Raw genomic sequence first — 17,350 nt, forward strand, 5'->3', positions numbered from 1 at the left:
GGTGGGGAGTGTGCAGGAGAGAAGGTTCATGGCATTATTTTATGCATTGCCCATTCTTGCACCTTCATCAAGTCTGAATTTGTGAATTTGCTGAGGCTGATAGGACAGTGCGGGTTGTCGCTGGAAGTTGGAGGAGGTGACAACAAGGTTAGGGGCCTTCCATGTGGATGCCTGCTGTACCACATATCCTGTAAAAACAGAACATTTACGAATGGTAAGAGAAGCCCTTATGTACACAAAATAGGGAGGGCAAAAGAGAGGAGGGACAAGGACACCAAAAGGGTCTTTTGCAGATGTTTAGAATGGCCTCCTCCATGAGAAAGGAAAGAAGAAAGACATAAAAGAGAACAAAGCCAGGCCAACTCTTAAAAATTATTTAATAGAAAGTCCAATGTCAAAATGTAACAATAAACAAAAATACACATGTATAAATATGTATATATAATTAGACCTATACACTTTCTCAGACCCTTTTCAAAATGGAATAGAATCATCATTACATCTTGGTGGTCAAATCAAAAATAATATTCAAGCGACATGGGCCCACTGCTGCGTGGGGGGTAGTACTACTGGAGCACTTCGAGGGTTCAAAGAATTCCAATCAGGAGAGAGCTGGGGATATTGCCAGTGTCCTTTTCTGGAGACCCAGAGAGGGAAGGTGAACAATTGCATGGCTCTGTCCAGTGTACCTGACCTTTGCTTAGCACCTGTAGCCACTACTGTCTAGGGATAGCTCTCCTTTAGGGTTTTGAATTATTTACATTTATGTTGTTTGTGAGTGAGTTTTCTTGCCTCATCTCCCAGATTTGAAGTTCCTGGGGATTCTGCCTTAGGACTTTCTTATTCTGCAGGCCAAATGTTGCACAGTGGTTTGGGGTGCTATTCTGGTGTGCTGATTTGCACTAAAGCAAAGGTGTTCAAAGTGAGATGTGTACATACCAGGAGGTACCCAAGGTCTCCCTCAGGAGTTCAGAGAGAAAATGCCAGACCTCTGTTTATAATATTTTGTGTCTTATTCATTTAAAGTTTCTATGCTGTGTACTTTTTATAATGTGCCTAATATATTAGTACAAAAGTAAAGGGATATATGCTTTATATAAATTAATAAACATACAGAGAGAGTGCATCTCACAAAGATTTTGCTGACAGGCATGTGTAATTGAAACAGATGGGGGCCCACTGCTTTGCAGAATTCATGTGCAGGCAGAGTGGTTAGGGAGGCCACCTTCCGGGCTCCCATGCTCACCTGAGGAAGCCTCTGCAGGTGTTCAGAAGAGCAGTGCTCCAGGATACCTCCCAGACCTGATTGAGAGGTGATGCTTCGTAATCTTGATGCAAGATTTTCCTTGAATGTAAGGCCACGTTCCTAAATAAAATGCAAATACCCTTGGGAAGAGCAAATATGCAGCCATTAACAACCAGCATGGAGGCATTTTGATCCTTTCCTGGCAATGAGGTGGAGGTGAGTAGGAAGTGGGCCAGGGTAGAAAATGGGGAGAGGTGCCCTAAGGCAAACTTGGCTTATATTCCATGAACACATTGGCCCTAAGGGGACTTGCCAGGGCTCTAGTTTTTAAATGGGTGAATGTGAGGCCAAATGTTTGTTGGTTTCCAGCATCAGGATTACCGCTGGACAAACTCTAATCTAAACACCTGGGCCTGTGGAATATCTGAGTGGGAATTGCTAGCCACAGAATTACAAACTCCTCGGGGAAGAGCCAGAGGAAGATCTGGAAAAAGTAGGTGTTTGAGCTAACATCTTTCCGAGGGGCCAGAAAGCTGGTGTTGCTGTTGAGTATGCCAGGAGGGCAGCGGTGGGGGTTTTGCAAAAAAGGTCAGCCCCAAGGTGCAGCAAGGCCCAGCGTCCCTTAGCTAGGAAAATTGCCTTCAGCCCCAACTCCTCCAGCCTCTCAGGGGAACTGTCTTCTGTTTGAGCATTTTCCTTGAGTTTCTGTAAACAGTGTTGGCTTATAGCTGGTATTTTGATACGTCTAATTCTTTTCCTTTCTCCTAAACATTTTTCTAATTATTTTTCTGGGGTGGGAAGGGGGAGAAAAAAAACCCAATGCTCTAAACTCTGAGGTTATTTGGAAAACCTAAAAGGCACTGCAAGTTGTCTCCATAGAGAGATTCCGCTTGTCTCTGAGCCTTCCCTGACTCACATCTGCAGAGCTCCCAGCTCTGGCAGCCTCCAGGTGCCTGCGAGGTCTTCCCTCCACAGCTGTCTAGGCCTATGGGTATTTTCCACTTGCATACAATTTGTCTGTGCTTTTTAAAAGTCTCCTTTCTTTGGCAGGACTCGGGTGTGTATTTGGGACCCAGCAGAGGCTTGGCCACCGGGTGTATGTGACCTAATCCAGGGGAAGGCTGTTCAAGAGAGCTGCCTTTAGTTAGGATCACACACTAGACAGGGAAGCCCTCTGCTGCTTCCCGTATATTTATTTTAGGGTGCATTCTCATCCCTGGGTCTAGGCCAGCCTGGTCCCAAAAGGTATTTTTAGCCTTGGTGGCTCTAAAGAAGGTCATGCTGACCCAGAGCTGTCCCCTTTATGTCTCCAAACCAGATCCAGCCCAGGTTAAAGTCCTTGAATTCAAATAGCTTTTGGCAGAGGAAGAGGAGTTGGGGCTGGGTAAGGGACAGAGGACACCCTGGGATAAATCATCTCAGCAAGCACCCGTGCACTGCCGCGGTGAGGAGGGAAAGCCCGGCCCTGATTGTGACCACGCCTTACCTGTCTGGAGGACCTCAGCAGTGGGCTGCAGAGGACACAGCACCACCTAAAGCTCTTATTTATGCTCCCTGAATCCCCGGCAAAGCCCCAGGAACCCTCTGTGGCTGGCCCGGCTCACTGTCCTGTCCTTGTCTCTTGCTCTTCTCTCTCCCTCTACAGGTCCAAGCCCCAGCCTCTGTACTGCAGGCCGGCCCTGGACAGTCCACACTGGCCCTCCTTTGGGCTGAGTCCTGTGCTGTCCTCTCAGCCTGAAAGTCCTCTAGTAACACTCTCCCTCAGGCCTCTGACACATCTGGGCTTTGATATCACCTCTTTCAGGAAGCCCCTGATTACCAGAACTGGGCTGGCTGCCACCGTGAGATGCTCCCACAGCGCTCAGGACTTTTCCCTGTAGGGTACTTCCACACTGCCTCCCTCGCTATGGCTAGGTTCCTCGAGGGTGGGTTTAGTTCAATTGTGCTTTGCTTGCAATTAGCACAGTGCCTGGAGTGTACCAGGGGCTCCAGAAATAAATGAGTTCAGTGAATGAATCCTTAAGACTGGAAAGGCAATGCTAAAAATGCTACACCTGGGTCAACCCAGATGAAGGACCCCAACTCCACACACTGGGGTTAGAGCATCCCAGTGGAGCTGCTGAAATGCCACAGTCAAGTCCACATGGATGAGGGGGATGGTGTGTGAGGCATGCGGTGGTTGTATGTGGCTGGACCAGGCACATGACATTAGGGATGTGTCCATTATGCGTGTAAGGCTGGGAAAGGATGTCAGCCACAATACCCCAGCTGGCGGCCCAGACGAGTCAAGCAGATGTAGTAGGGCATCCGGGCACAGACAGGGCACAAAGTGAGACGAGTAGCAGACCTCGATTCTCCCATGTGAGTTGAACTCAAACTTTCTCAAGAGTGATGGCTGGTTTTTCCTGTTTCGGTATCCCTATAGTTATACTAATACTTTCCTAGACATTATCTTGGAGATTACAGAAAGGCAAAGTACAGCTCTTTCTTGAACTATTTCAATGATAAATTTCCTTTCTCCATGTATCTCTCTGTATATGTATGTATGCGTGTGTATGTGTATGTGTGTTAAGAAAATGGATCAGAATCTAAAATCCTAGTAAGGCAGCTGCCTGGATCTATTCCAGGAAAAGAATAATTTTATGAATTTGCATCTTGGTTTGAATGGAAAAACTGGCTTGAAATCTATTGCAAAATTTTCTTTGCTTGCTCGCCTGTCAAGAGAGAACAGTCCCTGAAGGTCTGGACTGAAATGCCAGGACACAGGGCCTATTCTCTCCCTTTGGAGTCCATGCCAAGAGGTCCCCCTAAGGCTCTAGAATTATTTTCAACCCTAGAGACCCTAAGGGACCTCTGCCTGAGTTCATGGTGTTCTTTATACTGCCTCTAAGTCTTAATCAAATTCAAAGCCTTGGGCTAAAGATGGAAGCAAAGAAGGGCGAAATCAGGGTAGAGAGGGCAGACACTATCAGAATGGAGCCTTCAGTTTAGAGGTGAATCTTCCCGAAATAGAGCAATTTCTGTGGTTCCCAAGTTATAAGGGCCATTGCCCACATCATGATGAAGGGACATGACAGCTGCCAGGTTAGAAAGAAGCAGGATCTTGGGGGCCACATTTCAAAGGAAAACTGGACATGACAGCCCCTTTACACAGGGACATTCTTTTGCTTCCTTCGAACAAAGTAAGTAAGGGTGGGAGCAGGTCCCTTCTAGGCAGCACCTTTAACAGTTGCTATGGAGACATGAGTCATCTTTAGAGGATGTGATTTAAGAAGCAAGAAGAGGAACTCTGAGGAGTTCCTGGGCTCTTCCGACCTTGGAACAAGTTATTTAAATGTCTATCCAAGTCATTACATGACTATCTAAAACACGTAAGGTGTCAAAAGAGATTCGCATCTAGTTTCAGTGCTTAAATGGACCCGGAACATACAGATCCCCGGTCCAAAGATCAAAAAGAGACATCAAACCCTAGCCCGCAAGAAAGGATTTCAATACAAGTCAGTGGTCCAGCATTGCCTTTCCTTCATGCTTGGAGATCAGGTTGTCCTAGACCCCCAGGTAGGTTAAGACTTTTAACCTTAAAAAGATACAGCCTGTGATGAAACAAGCCTTGGGAACCCAGGAAAGAAATCACAGCACTCGAAAGCCTGTTCTGGTTGCATCTGGTTTCTAACTGCAGAAATACCTGGTTCCTTTTCCAGATGCTAGAAGGATTCCAAGGGGAGAGACGTGTGCCTAAATTCCCAAAGCCTTTTCCTCTGGGCACTGAAGTCCTCCTGTTAGCCAGTGGCCTCTCTTGGTGTGTGTGCAGCTCAGATAGGGGAGGCCAAATAAAACACTCCCCATGAGGAAACCAAGCTGGTGAGGAGCCAGAGAGAGATTCTGGAAAGCAGATGCCCCCAGGGGTTGTTTTCACAGTGTTGTGAAGGGCATATAGTCACAATAAAAAGAATTTGGAAAATACTTGAATGACATCTTTCCTTCTTTCAACATAGGCATTTACGTTGGATAGCTGCATTCCACACTTAAGATCTATTATTTAGAACGTGGGGGTAATAGATCCACTTCACAGGATTATCAGGAGGATGACACAAAACAATTATAAAATGCCCAGCACAGTATCTGGCACAGAGTGAGTATAAATGACAAATATTAGTTCCTTTTTCCTCTTCTCCTGAGAGTAGATTCCAGATAAGGTACAAGAGTCTCCTGAAAAACATGGCATAGCTTGTGAGTCCTAAGGTTTGTCCCAGAGGTATTCACTCATAAGCCTCATCTTTACCATAGCTTTTTGACCCTTTTCCAGAGACATACAAAAAGGTGACTGCTGAAGTCACCCCCCTTGGAAAAACACATCCATTCATTGGCAAAAGGCAATTTATAGACCTCATTGATGGAACTCCAAAAGGTTTATTGCAGGCACATGTGTAGTGTGACAGCCAACTGCCTAACCCAGCTCCTCCCAGGCACACTGGAGTCCAGGCATCCACTCATGATATCATGAGGCCAAAGTTCCTGCTTCAAGCCACCTTTTCATTATGCCCCTAAATACACATTCCCTCCCCACCAATCATGCCTTATTATTTTTTTGGTTGGGGTTTTAAACAACAAAAAGTCCAATCTCTGAGAGGTATGAAGACATAAAGCTCTGAGAATGCCTTCCAGCAGGGAAGCGTGGAAGGCAGATCTTACGTAAAACCGTAGTGTGCAATCTAATATCCTTTTTCTTTAGGGGAGGCAGGAAGGACAGAACTTTAGATACCAATTATTTTGCCTTTCGTAAAGAACATATCAGAGTCCCAAAGTCTAAGATTCCAACTCAGCATTTTCTTGGATTAAGAATTTGAAAATATTTCTTCCTTTAAAACTCAACATGTTTAACCATGTTTCTTTTCTATGACTAGTAGAGATAGAACACTTCTAAATTCTTGCCCAGTGTCAAAGCTGGACTTGTAATCCACATGCCAACCTGCTTCACAGGCAACGAGGTAAAGTTTGTAAGAGGTATCATCTCTGTTTTTTAGCAGGCTTATGGGAAAGTCTTGCCCTAAGAGAAAAACAGGGATGAGGCTGGGAAGAGGATAAAGTTATAGCAGGATAAAGTTATAAGAAGATAACAAAGCAGGATGACACCACATGGGACTAAGAAGGGGACTGCATCATCCCTGGACCTGCTCCTGGGGGCTGTCGGCTTGTGGGCGTGGCCACTTCAGATGCCCAGGTGAGCCCTGACACAGAGGTGCTTCCTCACCTTACAGTGAGGAGCGGATGGGGCCAGTACAAAGACTGAAGAACCAGCCCTCCTCCTGGGTCCGTCTTTGCTAAATTGAGTCATTCCAGCCCAGGCTCAGATCATGGGCACTGTGGACGGAGAGAGACCCGTCTTCCAGCAGGCTGCTGTGTGCGTGGCTGCTGCCGTTTCTGAGGACTGACCTAGTTTTCTCATCTCTGGACTTTATACCTTCTTTGTCCCTAAATAGACCACAACACCACTCTGTGTTCTCTGCAAGCCTGGGGCTAGGAAGCATCGCTGAGGTAAAGGCCTTTTTTAAGGTTCTCTGCCAATACCAAACACGTCTTCAATTATGAGAGCAGTACTCCATGATCCTGAATCTCCGCCAACCAAAAGAGAGCTGTGCACACACTGCTGAACTTTTACAACTCTACAACTCAGAGGACATAAGGCGTGTGCAAGCCAGCTGTAAATCTTGTTGACAGTCTTGCCCCACCCACTGGCCACTAGGCAGCTGGATTTTCAATTTCACCCCGCACACGGCCAGTCTATCAACCCTCTCTGCTTAATGCCCTCAGTTCATTTCTCATCATTTTTCTACCTCCACTCACCAGGCCACGTCCCTTCCCTTCCTCCCTTCCTCCTTCCAGCTTCCTGAGCCCCATACATATAACAACTAGCAGAGTGCACCAGCACATACATTGGATTATTGTTTTCATTGTGTCTGAGCCAATCTGCTTAATGTTCACATACACATGGGGAAAAAAAGGTAAAATATTTTTGCTTTAGATTTCAGAAGGCATAAAAAAATAAAGTACAAACACGAATCACTTAACAATTTTATGATTAAAACCAACAAATGGAAAACAGACAGTGTTGGGTGTTGCTGACATAATCAAGCATTTCATGCGGATTTCTGGATGTACCAAATGTGTCTGAAGAACTTACTTTCGCACAACAAAGATGTATCCAGTGTTAAACACCGGAGCCAGAACCCGGGTGAAAAGCTGGTGGTTCAGGGCAACATCACTTTCGGCTTTATTAAACACTCAAAAGTCAGGTTCCCAAGAAACGCTTGGATCTATGCACAAGTGTAACATGTCAAAAGTGTTCAATGTGACCGTGAGAGAAATGACATGAGCATGTTTCATCTTCGGGTAGAGGGTGGTGGTTTTCTGGGAAGACTGTGTGAGACACCGAGTAAAGAAATCAAATGGAAGACGTTTAGCATGTGCTTAATTCTTGCTTGATAAGAACAAGAAATCCCGGAAAAGGTCATCCACAGAACAGTGAACAAAGTCCCCAGTGAACAAGTTTGAGGTGGGGCTTAGCAGTTCGTTTACAGTTGTGGAAAACTATTTTAGTCACTTGGCCAAAAACCGTATGAGAGGAGGCAACCTGAAACCCTAGACTACTTGACTCTCCCTGCATTTTTTCTACTTGAAGCAGGATAAAAAAGCCTAACATTTTGGCTGCATCTCTATTTATGTAACAGCCACAGCTGCTCCCCAAAATAGCTGCTGTTGGCCAAAAGAATTACGGGATTTTGTTGCTAATATGTGAATCTATTGTCCTTAGTACTCTGCTAAGTTTCCTTCCCTTCCTTTTTGCCGTCCCAGGTCTAAAAGGAGATAGGGAATCTCACTATTAGCACATCAGTGGTGCCCTCAGTTATGTGGATAGATTTTAAAATCGAGGCTCATCTTTTCGGCAAGAGCAAATTGACACAGAACATCTTAACTCTCCACCTTCTGCGGGTGGCTAACATCGAGGCCCTTCAAAGTCACAACCCCAAAAGAGAGAAACATACAGTGCTCCTGTCTTTTTGTGGGACAAACCCAAACCCGGACTGCTGGCGTGGCATTTAATAGGATGCCCTCCCCTGAAAGTAACAAAGAGAACCCTCGTCAAAGCTATCAAACACATTAAAAAAATACAAAAGTTATTTTCTCCTTTTGATTGCTATTTACTTGTGACAATATTTGTTAAAAATATCACTTCTGTCTTTGAGAAGAGATCATTCTCTTCATATAGTATGGAAAAATAAACTCTGCTGAACACTCAGTCAACATTCCCCACCATTGCCAGGGGCGTTTGGCTTTCACATCTCCAAATATCATCATAAGCATAAAAGTATTATGTTGTTGAGTAGGCAAACACTTTTGCTATGTCTAGTGTGCTGGAAGTAAGAGAAAAAGGAAGTGGCAAGGCTCATGTAGCATTTTGAAGGGGGAGAGTTACGAAATAGGATGGTTTATTTGCTAACAAAATGAAAGGTAACAAGGTGATTTCAGGCCCTCCTAAAAAGTCATAGGATGTCCCCTCACCTCTTCAGTCCACTTTCAGCCTTGCTAATGCTTGGTAAATTATTAATGGAAGGGTAGGCAGCCCTTTAGGCTAATTATCAGTGTCAATGCAAAGGAGGGCTCAACTTCTGCACCCAGGATCATCTTAAAACACTGAGCTGGATGAATGGGAGAAGACAAGGATCCATAAAAACAGTAAAATGTTTATTTTCTTAGAAAAAAAAGTGAGGAAGAGGGATTCAAAATGATTGTGATCACACTTCCATCTGCATCTGAGCAAAGCCAATGTTGCAAGCTTAATTCTTGATTAAGATACCTATTAAATCAAACAACCTGCCACTCACTCCTACGTCACTTCCAGGAGTCACATCACAGCATGCTTTTAATTGATAATAGCTTCTCTACTTCTTCTGAGCAGAGAAACAAGGCTTGGCATAGCAACCATCCCATCTCCAAAGCTCAACACTGCCAGTAAGAAGCAAGGCTCAGTCCATCTCTAGACTGCGTGCGAGAGATGGGGAGGAAGGAGAGAGGGCAGGAGATGCTTGTCTTAGAAGCAGAACCAGTTTAGAAGAGAAGTTTGATATCTGAGTTCACCACTACCTCATCTTATAGAAAATAGGTTGGAGAGCATCTGTAAAACCAACAGTATCTTTAAGGTGAAATTGCAGAATTTTGCTGCATACCTGGACACAAGAGAAGTGAAAAGTTGCAACAAGTTTTAACTAGCAGCAACAAAGAAAGTTCGATAACAGTTTTTTTTGTTTGTTTTTAGCAATATTCCTTTGCAAGTTCATTAAGAAACACTGTAATTTAATGGGGCATACGATATGGAACGATCTTCTTTTGCTATAGTGCTGTTCGCTGAATAGAACCGACCTTTGCAAAGATTTCAACTGGGGTGTAACCTATTTACACAGTAGTAGCTCCTGGTTTGAGTGGTAAAATTGGTGCTATGTGATATCCTCTTCTTCCGAACAGTAATCCCGACCCTTGGAGGGAAAAAGAAAAAAGAGCATGTGAATGATAAATTCAAAGCAGAGCCTGAAATAGTTACTTGTAATCAATTTTCTCTCAGTGTGTCTCCTTGCAACAGAATCCAGGCTTTGTCAGTGATAGCTGGCACTGGGGTAGCTACGTCATAAATACATGTTAGCTGATTTATAAGCTACACATACCTCAAGGCATGAGAGTTTTACCAAGCCCCAAGTAAGCCCTTACTTTATGTTGGTAAGAATTTATATTATAATCGCCATATTCAAGAGTCAGCCTTTCACTAAGAAATTACGAAATGGCCAATCCATTCAGGAGATCAATTTCTTATCAGGAAGAATGAACAAGCCACATTCTACAGCTACATCCCCGTGCCTGAAACTCAACATTCTACAGAGGGAGAGCATACGATCCAGGGAAGTCTGAGTTTAATTCACTCTAAAACGGATTACAAAAAACAACAAACAAGAATCCTTTAGACACGCCTAACAGGTCTATGCTTGGTATATGTGGGATGCACAAGAGAGGCAAAGATGCTTCTGATTCATTTGCTAACAAAACAGGTTATCTGAAGCTCTAAGGACTATGTACAATGGTTACCTGTGAACATATTTTATCCTTTCTCCTCTAGGTCATAAACTCAATGAAGACATGATTGGGGCTGGGCTTTAAGGATCCACATTTAACCAAGCCAGCTTGTCTTGGTCAAAACACATGACTCTCTTGGTCTGTAACCCATCACAGATAGTAAACAACAAAGGCACCTGTCCTGCCTGTGTTCTGATGTCATAGATAAGGGTTTTCTAAAAAGTCAGGTGTTATTATCATTTGTTTCCTTCAACTTTTTCTTCTAAAATACACACTACATGTTTCATTTCTTTTTTGGCGGGGGTGGGGGATGTTCTTTTAAAAGCAGAATTTTCAAAATAACTGAAACTTATTTCTAAGAGTACCAATACTTAACGATAATAATAATTTTGCATATAACTATTTCTCAGATGTATTACATGTTTTTTGGTCACATTATCTATATAACAGAAATATTTTACATTTTCCTAATATTTAAGCATTATCAAAATGGATTATTTTGTGTCATGTGGCTGGGTGCTAATCTTGGCTCTGTGACTTCCTAGCTCTGGGATCCTGGTAAAATTACCTCTCTGTGTCTCAGTTTCTTCATTTGTAAAATGAAGAGAACAATAGTACCTATTTCACAGAATTGTTGAAAATTAAATGAGTTAATAGTATTAAAGTGATTAAATCATTTCTGGCCTATACTTTTACACATGATGTATATGTGCCCATGCCCGTGTGTGTTTGGCAAATTAAAAAATATTGCTGGCTGGGCACGGTGGCTCATACCTGTAATCCTGCACTTTGGGAGGCTGAGGCAGTTGGATCACCTGAGGTCAGGAATTCAAGGCCAGCTGGCCAACATGGTGAAACCCCATCTCTACTAAAAATACAAAAACTAGCTGGGTGTGGTGGCGGGCACCTGTAGTCCCAGCTACTTGGGAGGCTAAGGCAGGAGAATCGCTTGAACCTAGGAGGCGGAGATTGCAGTGAGCCAAGATCGCGCCATTGCACTGCAGCCTGGGCAACAGAGTGAGACTCTGTCTCAAAAAAAAAAAAAAAAAAAAAAAAAATACTGCCACACAATGAAGTCTTCAGGCCTGTGGCAGCAGGCAGAGCTGCTCACTCCCATGCCAACTGGCCCCAGATTGCTTGCTCCCTTAGAATGGGATTCACCCCTTAGCATGTTTTGGTTTCCTCCACCATCAGATTGCTAACTCCCACCCCTGCCGCTTGCAGAGTGTCTGAGTCTAGTGTCATCTCTAGGCTTGTTTTACTTGCTGCACAAAACCTCTCCTGAGCAGAGAAGCTGGGTAACCAGTCTTCCTGACAAGAGGAGTGTGTACTTGGCAGTCATCCCATGGGCAGCCTCCCTGGTGTCACTGCCCAAGCAGATGCCATCCCTCGCCTTGGCCCAGACCACTCAGGAGACATGCTCTGAGTCACACACTGGAGAGCTAGAAAGAACTGCAAGGTCCCTGGCCACTGGGGGTTTATTCTTTAATCTGGGGAACAAGACACACACAAATGTATCCACACAATGCCATAAATGTCAAATGATGCTCTCCACAGATCCCCAGCTCACGAGGCTCAGAGAGGAAACATACAAATGGACCCAAGTATTCAGTTGGAGAGGAAAAGCAGGGCTCATGCAGTTTTATTAGGAAAGGAAAGTGGACATCTCCAGTGTATATATGTACATATACACTGTTGTTTGACATCGCGTAAATTGCTGGGCTTTGGTTTCCTGGGGATAATCATGGTCTCCATACCATAGAGTTATGGTCAGGATTAAATGGAAAGAAATATAGTGTCTGGCAAGTAGTCAATAAATGTTAGCTAATGCTACTATTACTACTACTGCTATTATTATTGTAATTGTTGTTATTATAAACCCTGTGTTTGTTCAGTCCCCCTGGCAGGGGAATAGGGACCTCCTTCCTTAGTGGCTGTCAGGTGAGGAAGGACTGTGACCACAAGCTGTCATCTGATAGGTGCCAGGGAACTCTTCCTCCCACCTCAGCCTTGCACTCCAGACAGGCCACAAACCCATGTACATGAATAAAACTTCTATGGCAGAAACCGAAGTCCCTCGACTACGTATGACTAAATGAGGCCTCAAAGCACAGTCTCAGCCAGCCAATGTGGAGTTTAGAGGGTGCTTCATCCATGAGGAAGAACTTGGAAGGAATGGCAGACAGATACACACACACACATACACACACACACACACACACAGAGGCACTCATGCACACACACGAACACACGTGCACACACACAAACACATGTGCACACACGCATATGCACACGTGTGCACACACACGTGCACACATGCACACACATACACGAAAAGTGGTGTTCTCATTGTCTTCAACTTGGTAAATGAGTTTCTGGGCTATGCAGTAGAAGGACCATTTCAAACCACAGTAAAGGCTCCCCAGCCCCACCTTTTGAGGGACAAATACAATATAAACCCTCTTTGTAAACACAAGACTCTGCAACTTTCATTTCCCAAGCATTGGCTACTCTGAAATTATTATCATTACTATACAAAGGAGGAAGAAAACAGCATTAGCTGCTTTGCAGATATTATTTCACTTACTATTTATATCAGTCCTGCAAGGCAAAGAATGAAGCCCTGATGCTTGTGGGGAAAGCTCAGAGAAGCGCAAGCCCACAGGGCTGCTCCTTGCCTTTGTTACAACTGTAGTGACTGATAAGTAAATTCAAATTCAATTCAGCTTCATTTTTTATTATCACCTGTTGCTTTGGTAACGAACTTTAAAATCAAAACACATTGAAAGAAAGATACGGTCATAAGTCATACAGCCATCCAGTGCCATTCTAAGAAAGGAGACCTGAGAATGGTGACTACCAGAGGTGATTACCTTGTGCAAAGGATAGTAGGCTTGGCGCGAGGATTAAGAAGGTTCATCCTCTTCTGAAGCTGGTTAAGAAGGAATAAATTCTAGTGTTCAACAGCACAGTAGGGTGACTAGAGTTAATAGTAACATATTGTATATTTCAAAGTACTGAGAAGATTTGAAATGTTTCCAACACAAAGAAATGATAACTCTTTGATGTGATGCATATCCTAAGTACCCTGGTTTGACCATTACACACTGCATGCATGTATCAAAATATCACATGTACCCTATAAATATGTACAATTACTATATGCCACTTTAAAAATCAATAAATAAGTAAATAAAAATCAAGGGGATTTGAGAGAATTGTCATTGGAGGGGCCCCATCTCAGTATCACAGGGGACCCCATCTGCACACTGGCCCTACTGGGCAGGACAGGGAGCCTGCTTCTGTAGCACGACTTCATGTCTCATTTAATTTTTAAAGAATTGTGCTAAAAAGAGAACCTGAAGACCTTCAGCCGTCAGAAGGCAGGAAGTGGGAGCTGGGTGTGGGAAATACACAGCAATTCTTCGCTGAAGTAGGTCCTTCCCCCTTAAAGGAACCCCAAATGGAAGTCTTTGTCAGGATGCGTTACTCAATTAGAACTGGAGGCTCTTAGTCACAGTCCCCCACTTGTGCAAAGGACACACTGAAAGCTGCACAGAGCAAGATCCCCAGGAGGCCCTCGAGAGCTGGAAGAACAGAAACTCCTAGTGATGCTGACAAAGAAGGGTTGTTTGAAAGAACCATCAGTGCCTTCGGGTACAGACTCAAAAAACCCCAAGGAACCTTTGCCTACCGAAATTTTTCCGACCGCACCCTACTCTGTGGAGAGGCTTCTACGTCTTCTTTAGCGATCTGTATTATTATCCTCCTGGAAGTGTAAGTTGATGTCAATGCAGGACACACATTTCTAAAGTTCTAGGGTAACGGGTTTTTGTTTGTTGAAGTGTCTATGATAAGAATTAGAGATATTAGAGAGTAGTAAAGGAAAGGACATCATCCTAATTTTAAATCCTACTGGTTTAAAGAGAAACAGCTCAAAGAATGACTTTAGGAACCTGTTCCTCCAACGTGCCTAAAGTACTTTTCCTCCACAGATTTAAAATAGACAAATAGTCTAGGCCAGGGGTCCCCAGTCCTCAAGCCATGGACCGCTGCTGGTCCATGGCCTGTTAGGAACCAGGCCACACAGCAGGGGGTGAGTGGCAGGTAAGTGAGTGAAGCTGAGCTCTGCCTCCTGTCAGATCAGCGGCAGTATCAGATTCTCATAGGCGCACGAACCCTACTGTGAACTGTGCATGTGAGGGATCTGGGTTGCATGTTCCTTATGAGAATCCAATGCCTGATGATCTGTCACTGTCTCCCATCATCCCCAGATGGGACCGTCTTGTTGCAGGAAAACAAGCTCAAGGCTCCCACTGATCCTACATTATAGTGAATACGTAATAACAGAAATAAAGTGCACAATAAATGTAATGTGCTTGAATCATCCCGAAACTACCCCCACCCCACACCACCCAACTCCCCATCCGTGGAAAAATTGTCTTCCACAAAACCAGTCCCTGGTGCCAAAAAGGCTGGGGACTGCTGGTCTAGGCCTTGCCATTCAGTGTCAGGTATGATTTCATCATATATGTTTTCGGTATGTTTCTGTAGACATGTGTGCATTCAGCCCAATACACACACCCCTAGGACATGTAACAATCAGTGTGAACTCAGTATTCTCCCACTGGAGTAGACTAGATGAAAGTGACTGACAGGAAGTGTTGAATCTGTTTCTCCATCTGTAAAATGGGGACAATAAAACCTAACTTGCAGAGTTGTAGGGATTAAACATATACATGTAAAGTATTTAGCAAAGCTAGGCACATGGTGGGTGCTTAATAAATTGTAGCTCTTATGATGATATTGAAAAATGAGACCAACTTGTCCAACAGTAAATAAAACTGTCTAGGTGAGAAATGGGGCCCATATCTCAGTCAGTCAGTTCACATTCAGATCCTCAAACAAGCCAAGTACCACAGGGCCTTGGTGCTTCTCACTCTGTCCTGGCTGGCTTCTCCTGCTCCCATCCTATCTCTTTATTTTTATTTTTTCAGAGAGAGTCTCGCTCTGTCACCCAGGCTGGAGTGCAGCGGCATGATCTCAGCTCACTGCAACATCCACCTCTCAGGTTCAAGCAATTTTCCTTCCTCAGCCTCCCAAGTAGCTGGGATTTCCCTGTAGTTGCTCTAGGGAGAAACAGTCTCTTCCCTTCTCAGTGGTCCTTCCATTGCACCACCATGTTGTATAGAATTTTAGGCAAAATGTTTGCCTCCCTTATTGAGGGGGAAAACATGTTTCTTGTCCATCTGTGTATTTTGGGTACCTAAGGGAATCCTTGTGTGGCCCACATCCAAGGGTTATGAACACTCTGGCTTTGGAGGGAAGCAGTGCTGGGCTGTGGGGTAGCAGGGTGGAGGCTGTTAAATGGTATTACACAGAAAGTGTCCTGGTTCTTTAGTAAGGGAAGAAAACCATCAACGTTTTGCACATCATGATGGAAGATGCAGCCTTTTTAAACAATACAACTAGAACTTAAAGTATAATACCCTAGAACTTAACGTATAATAAAAAAAAAGTGTAGGGAAAAAACAACAATACAACTGATAATAAGTTTTGAGCAAAACTATGCACACAGAATAGGGCATAGGCCCTGTTAAAAGAATAGCTTGGAACTTAGGAGAGGGGCAACAGGACTGCAAAGAGAGGAAACCCAGGTTGATACTAGAATCCCACTGTCCATTATTCATTATTTGTATTTATCTAAGTATTATTGCCCCTGCTTATCCATGGGGAATTTGTTCCAAAATCACCAGTGGATAACTGAAACCTCAGAGAGTACTGAACCCTACATATACTATATTTTTCCTATACATACCTACCTATATAAATTAGGCTCACGCCTGTAATCCCAGCACTTGGGGAGGCCGAGGTGGGTGGATCACTTGAGGTCAGGAGTTTGAGACCAGCCTGACCAACATGGTGAAACCCCACCTCTATTAAAAATACAAAAATTAACTGGGTGTGGTGACATGCACCTGTAATCTTAGCTACTTAGGAGGCTGAGACAGCAGATCACTTGAACTTACGAGGCGGAGGCTGCAGTGAGCCGAGATCATGCCACTGCACTCCAGCCTGGGTGACAGAGAGAAACTCTCTCTCTCTCAAAAATAAAAAAACAATTAGGCACAGCAAGAGAGTAACAACAATAACAACTAATAATAAAATAGAACAATTATAATAATATACTGTAATAAAAGTTATGTGAATGTATTCCCTCTCAAAATATCCTACTGTACTATACTCACCCTTCTTGTTGACTCTGGATGACTGAAACAGTGGATAAAGGGGACTACTAATACCCACATAAATCACATGTGGAATCAGATCCAGTCCTCTTTCTACAATGTTCAGTCAAATATCTTTTTTTTTTTTTTTTTTTTTTTGAGATGGAGTCTGGCTCTGTTGCCCAGGCTGGAGTGCAGAGGCACGATCTTGGCTCACTGCAACCTTTGCCCTCCCAGGTAGCATGCACCACCACGCCTGGCTAATTTTTGTATTTTTAGCAGAGACAAGGTTTCACTATGTTGGCCAGGATGGTCTCGAACTCCTGACCTCAGCTGATCCACCTGCCTTGGCCTCCCAAAGTGCTGGGATTAGAGGCGTAGGTCACCACACCCGGCCTCAGCCAGACATACTTTTTTTTTTTGAGACGAAGTCTGGCTCTGTCGCCCAAGCTGGAGTGCAGTGGCGCAATCTCTGCTCACTGCAACCTCTGCCTCCCGGGTTCACACCATTCTCCTGCCTCAGCCTCTTGGTAGCTGGGAATACAGGTGCCCACGACCACACCCGGCTAATTTTTTTGTATGTTTAGTAGAAACGGGGTTTCACCGTGTTTGCCAGGATGGTCTCGATCTCCTGACCTTGTGATTCGCTCGCCTCGGCCTCCCAAAGTGCTGGGATTACAGGTGTGAGCCACCGAAAGCAAAAGACAACTCTGTCTTTTGCTTTCATCACAAAAAGTTCTGAGTTAAAGAACCTCAC

The 17,350-nt window shown here is 44.2% G+C and overlaps 1 protein-coding gene across 2 annotated transcripts in view; it reads right to left on the minus strand.

Annotated features, from left to right (window-relative positions):
* Positions 1-360: 360 nt before the first annotated feature.
* The window catches only part of C1H1orf21 (chromosome 1 C1orf21 homolog), a 248,253-nt gene continuing 231,263 nt past the window's right edge, over positions 361-17,350 (minus strand). For both annotated transcript variants that reach the window (XM_025400666.1, XM_025400662.1), the window contains one exon: positions 361-9,777. In XM_025400666.1, coding sequence (XP_025256451.1) covers positions 9,739-9,777 — 39 coding nt within the window. In that variant the 3' untranslated portion in view covers positions 361-9,738. The remainder of the gene's footprint in view (positions 9,778-17,350) is intronic.

The sequence above is a fragment of the Theropithecus gelada genome, chromosome 1 (genome assembly GCF_003255815.1).
Source record: "Theropithecus gelada isolate Dixy chromosome 1, Tgel_1.0, whole genome shotgun sequence".
In the NCBI taxonomy this organism is placed as follows: Eukaryota; Metazoa; Chordata; class Mammalia; order Primates; family Cercopithecidae; genus Theropithecus; species Theropithecus gelada.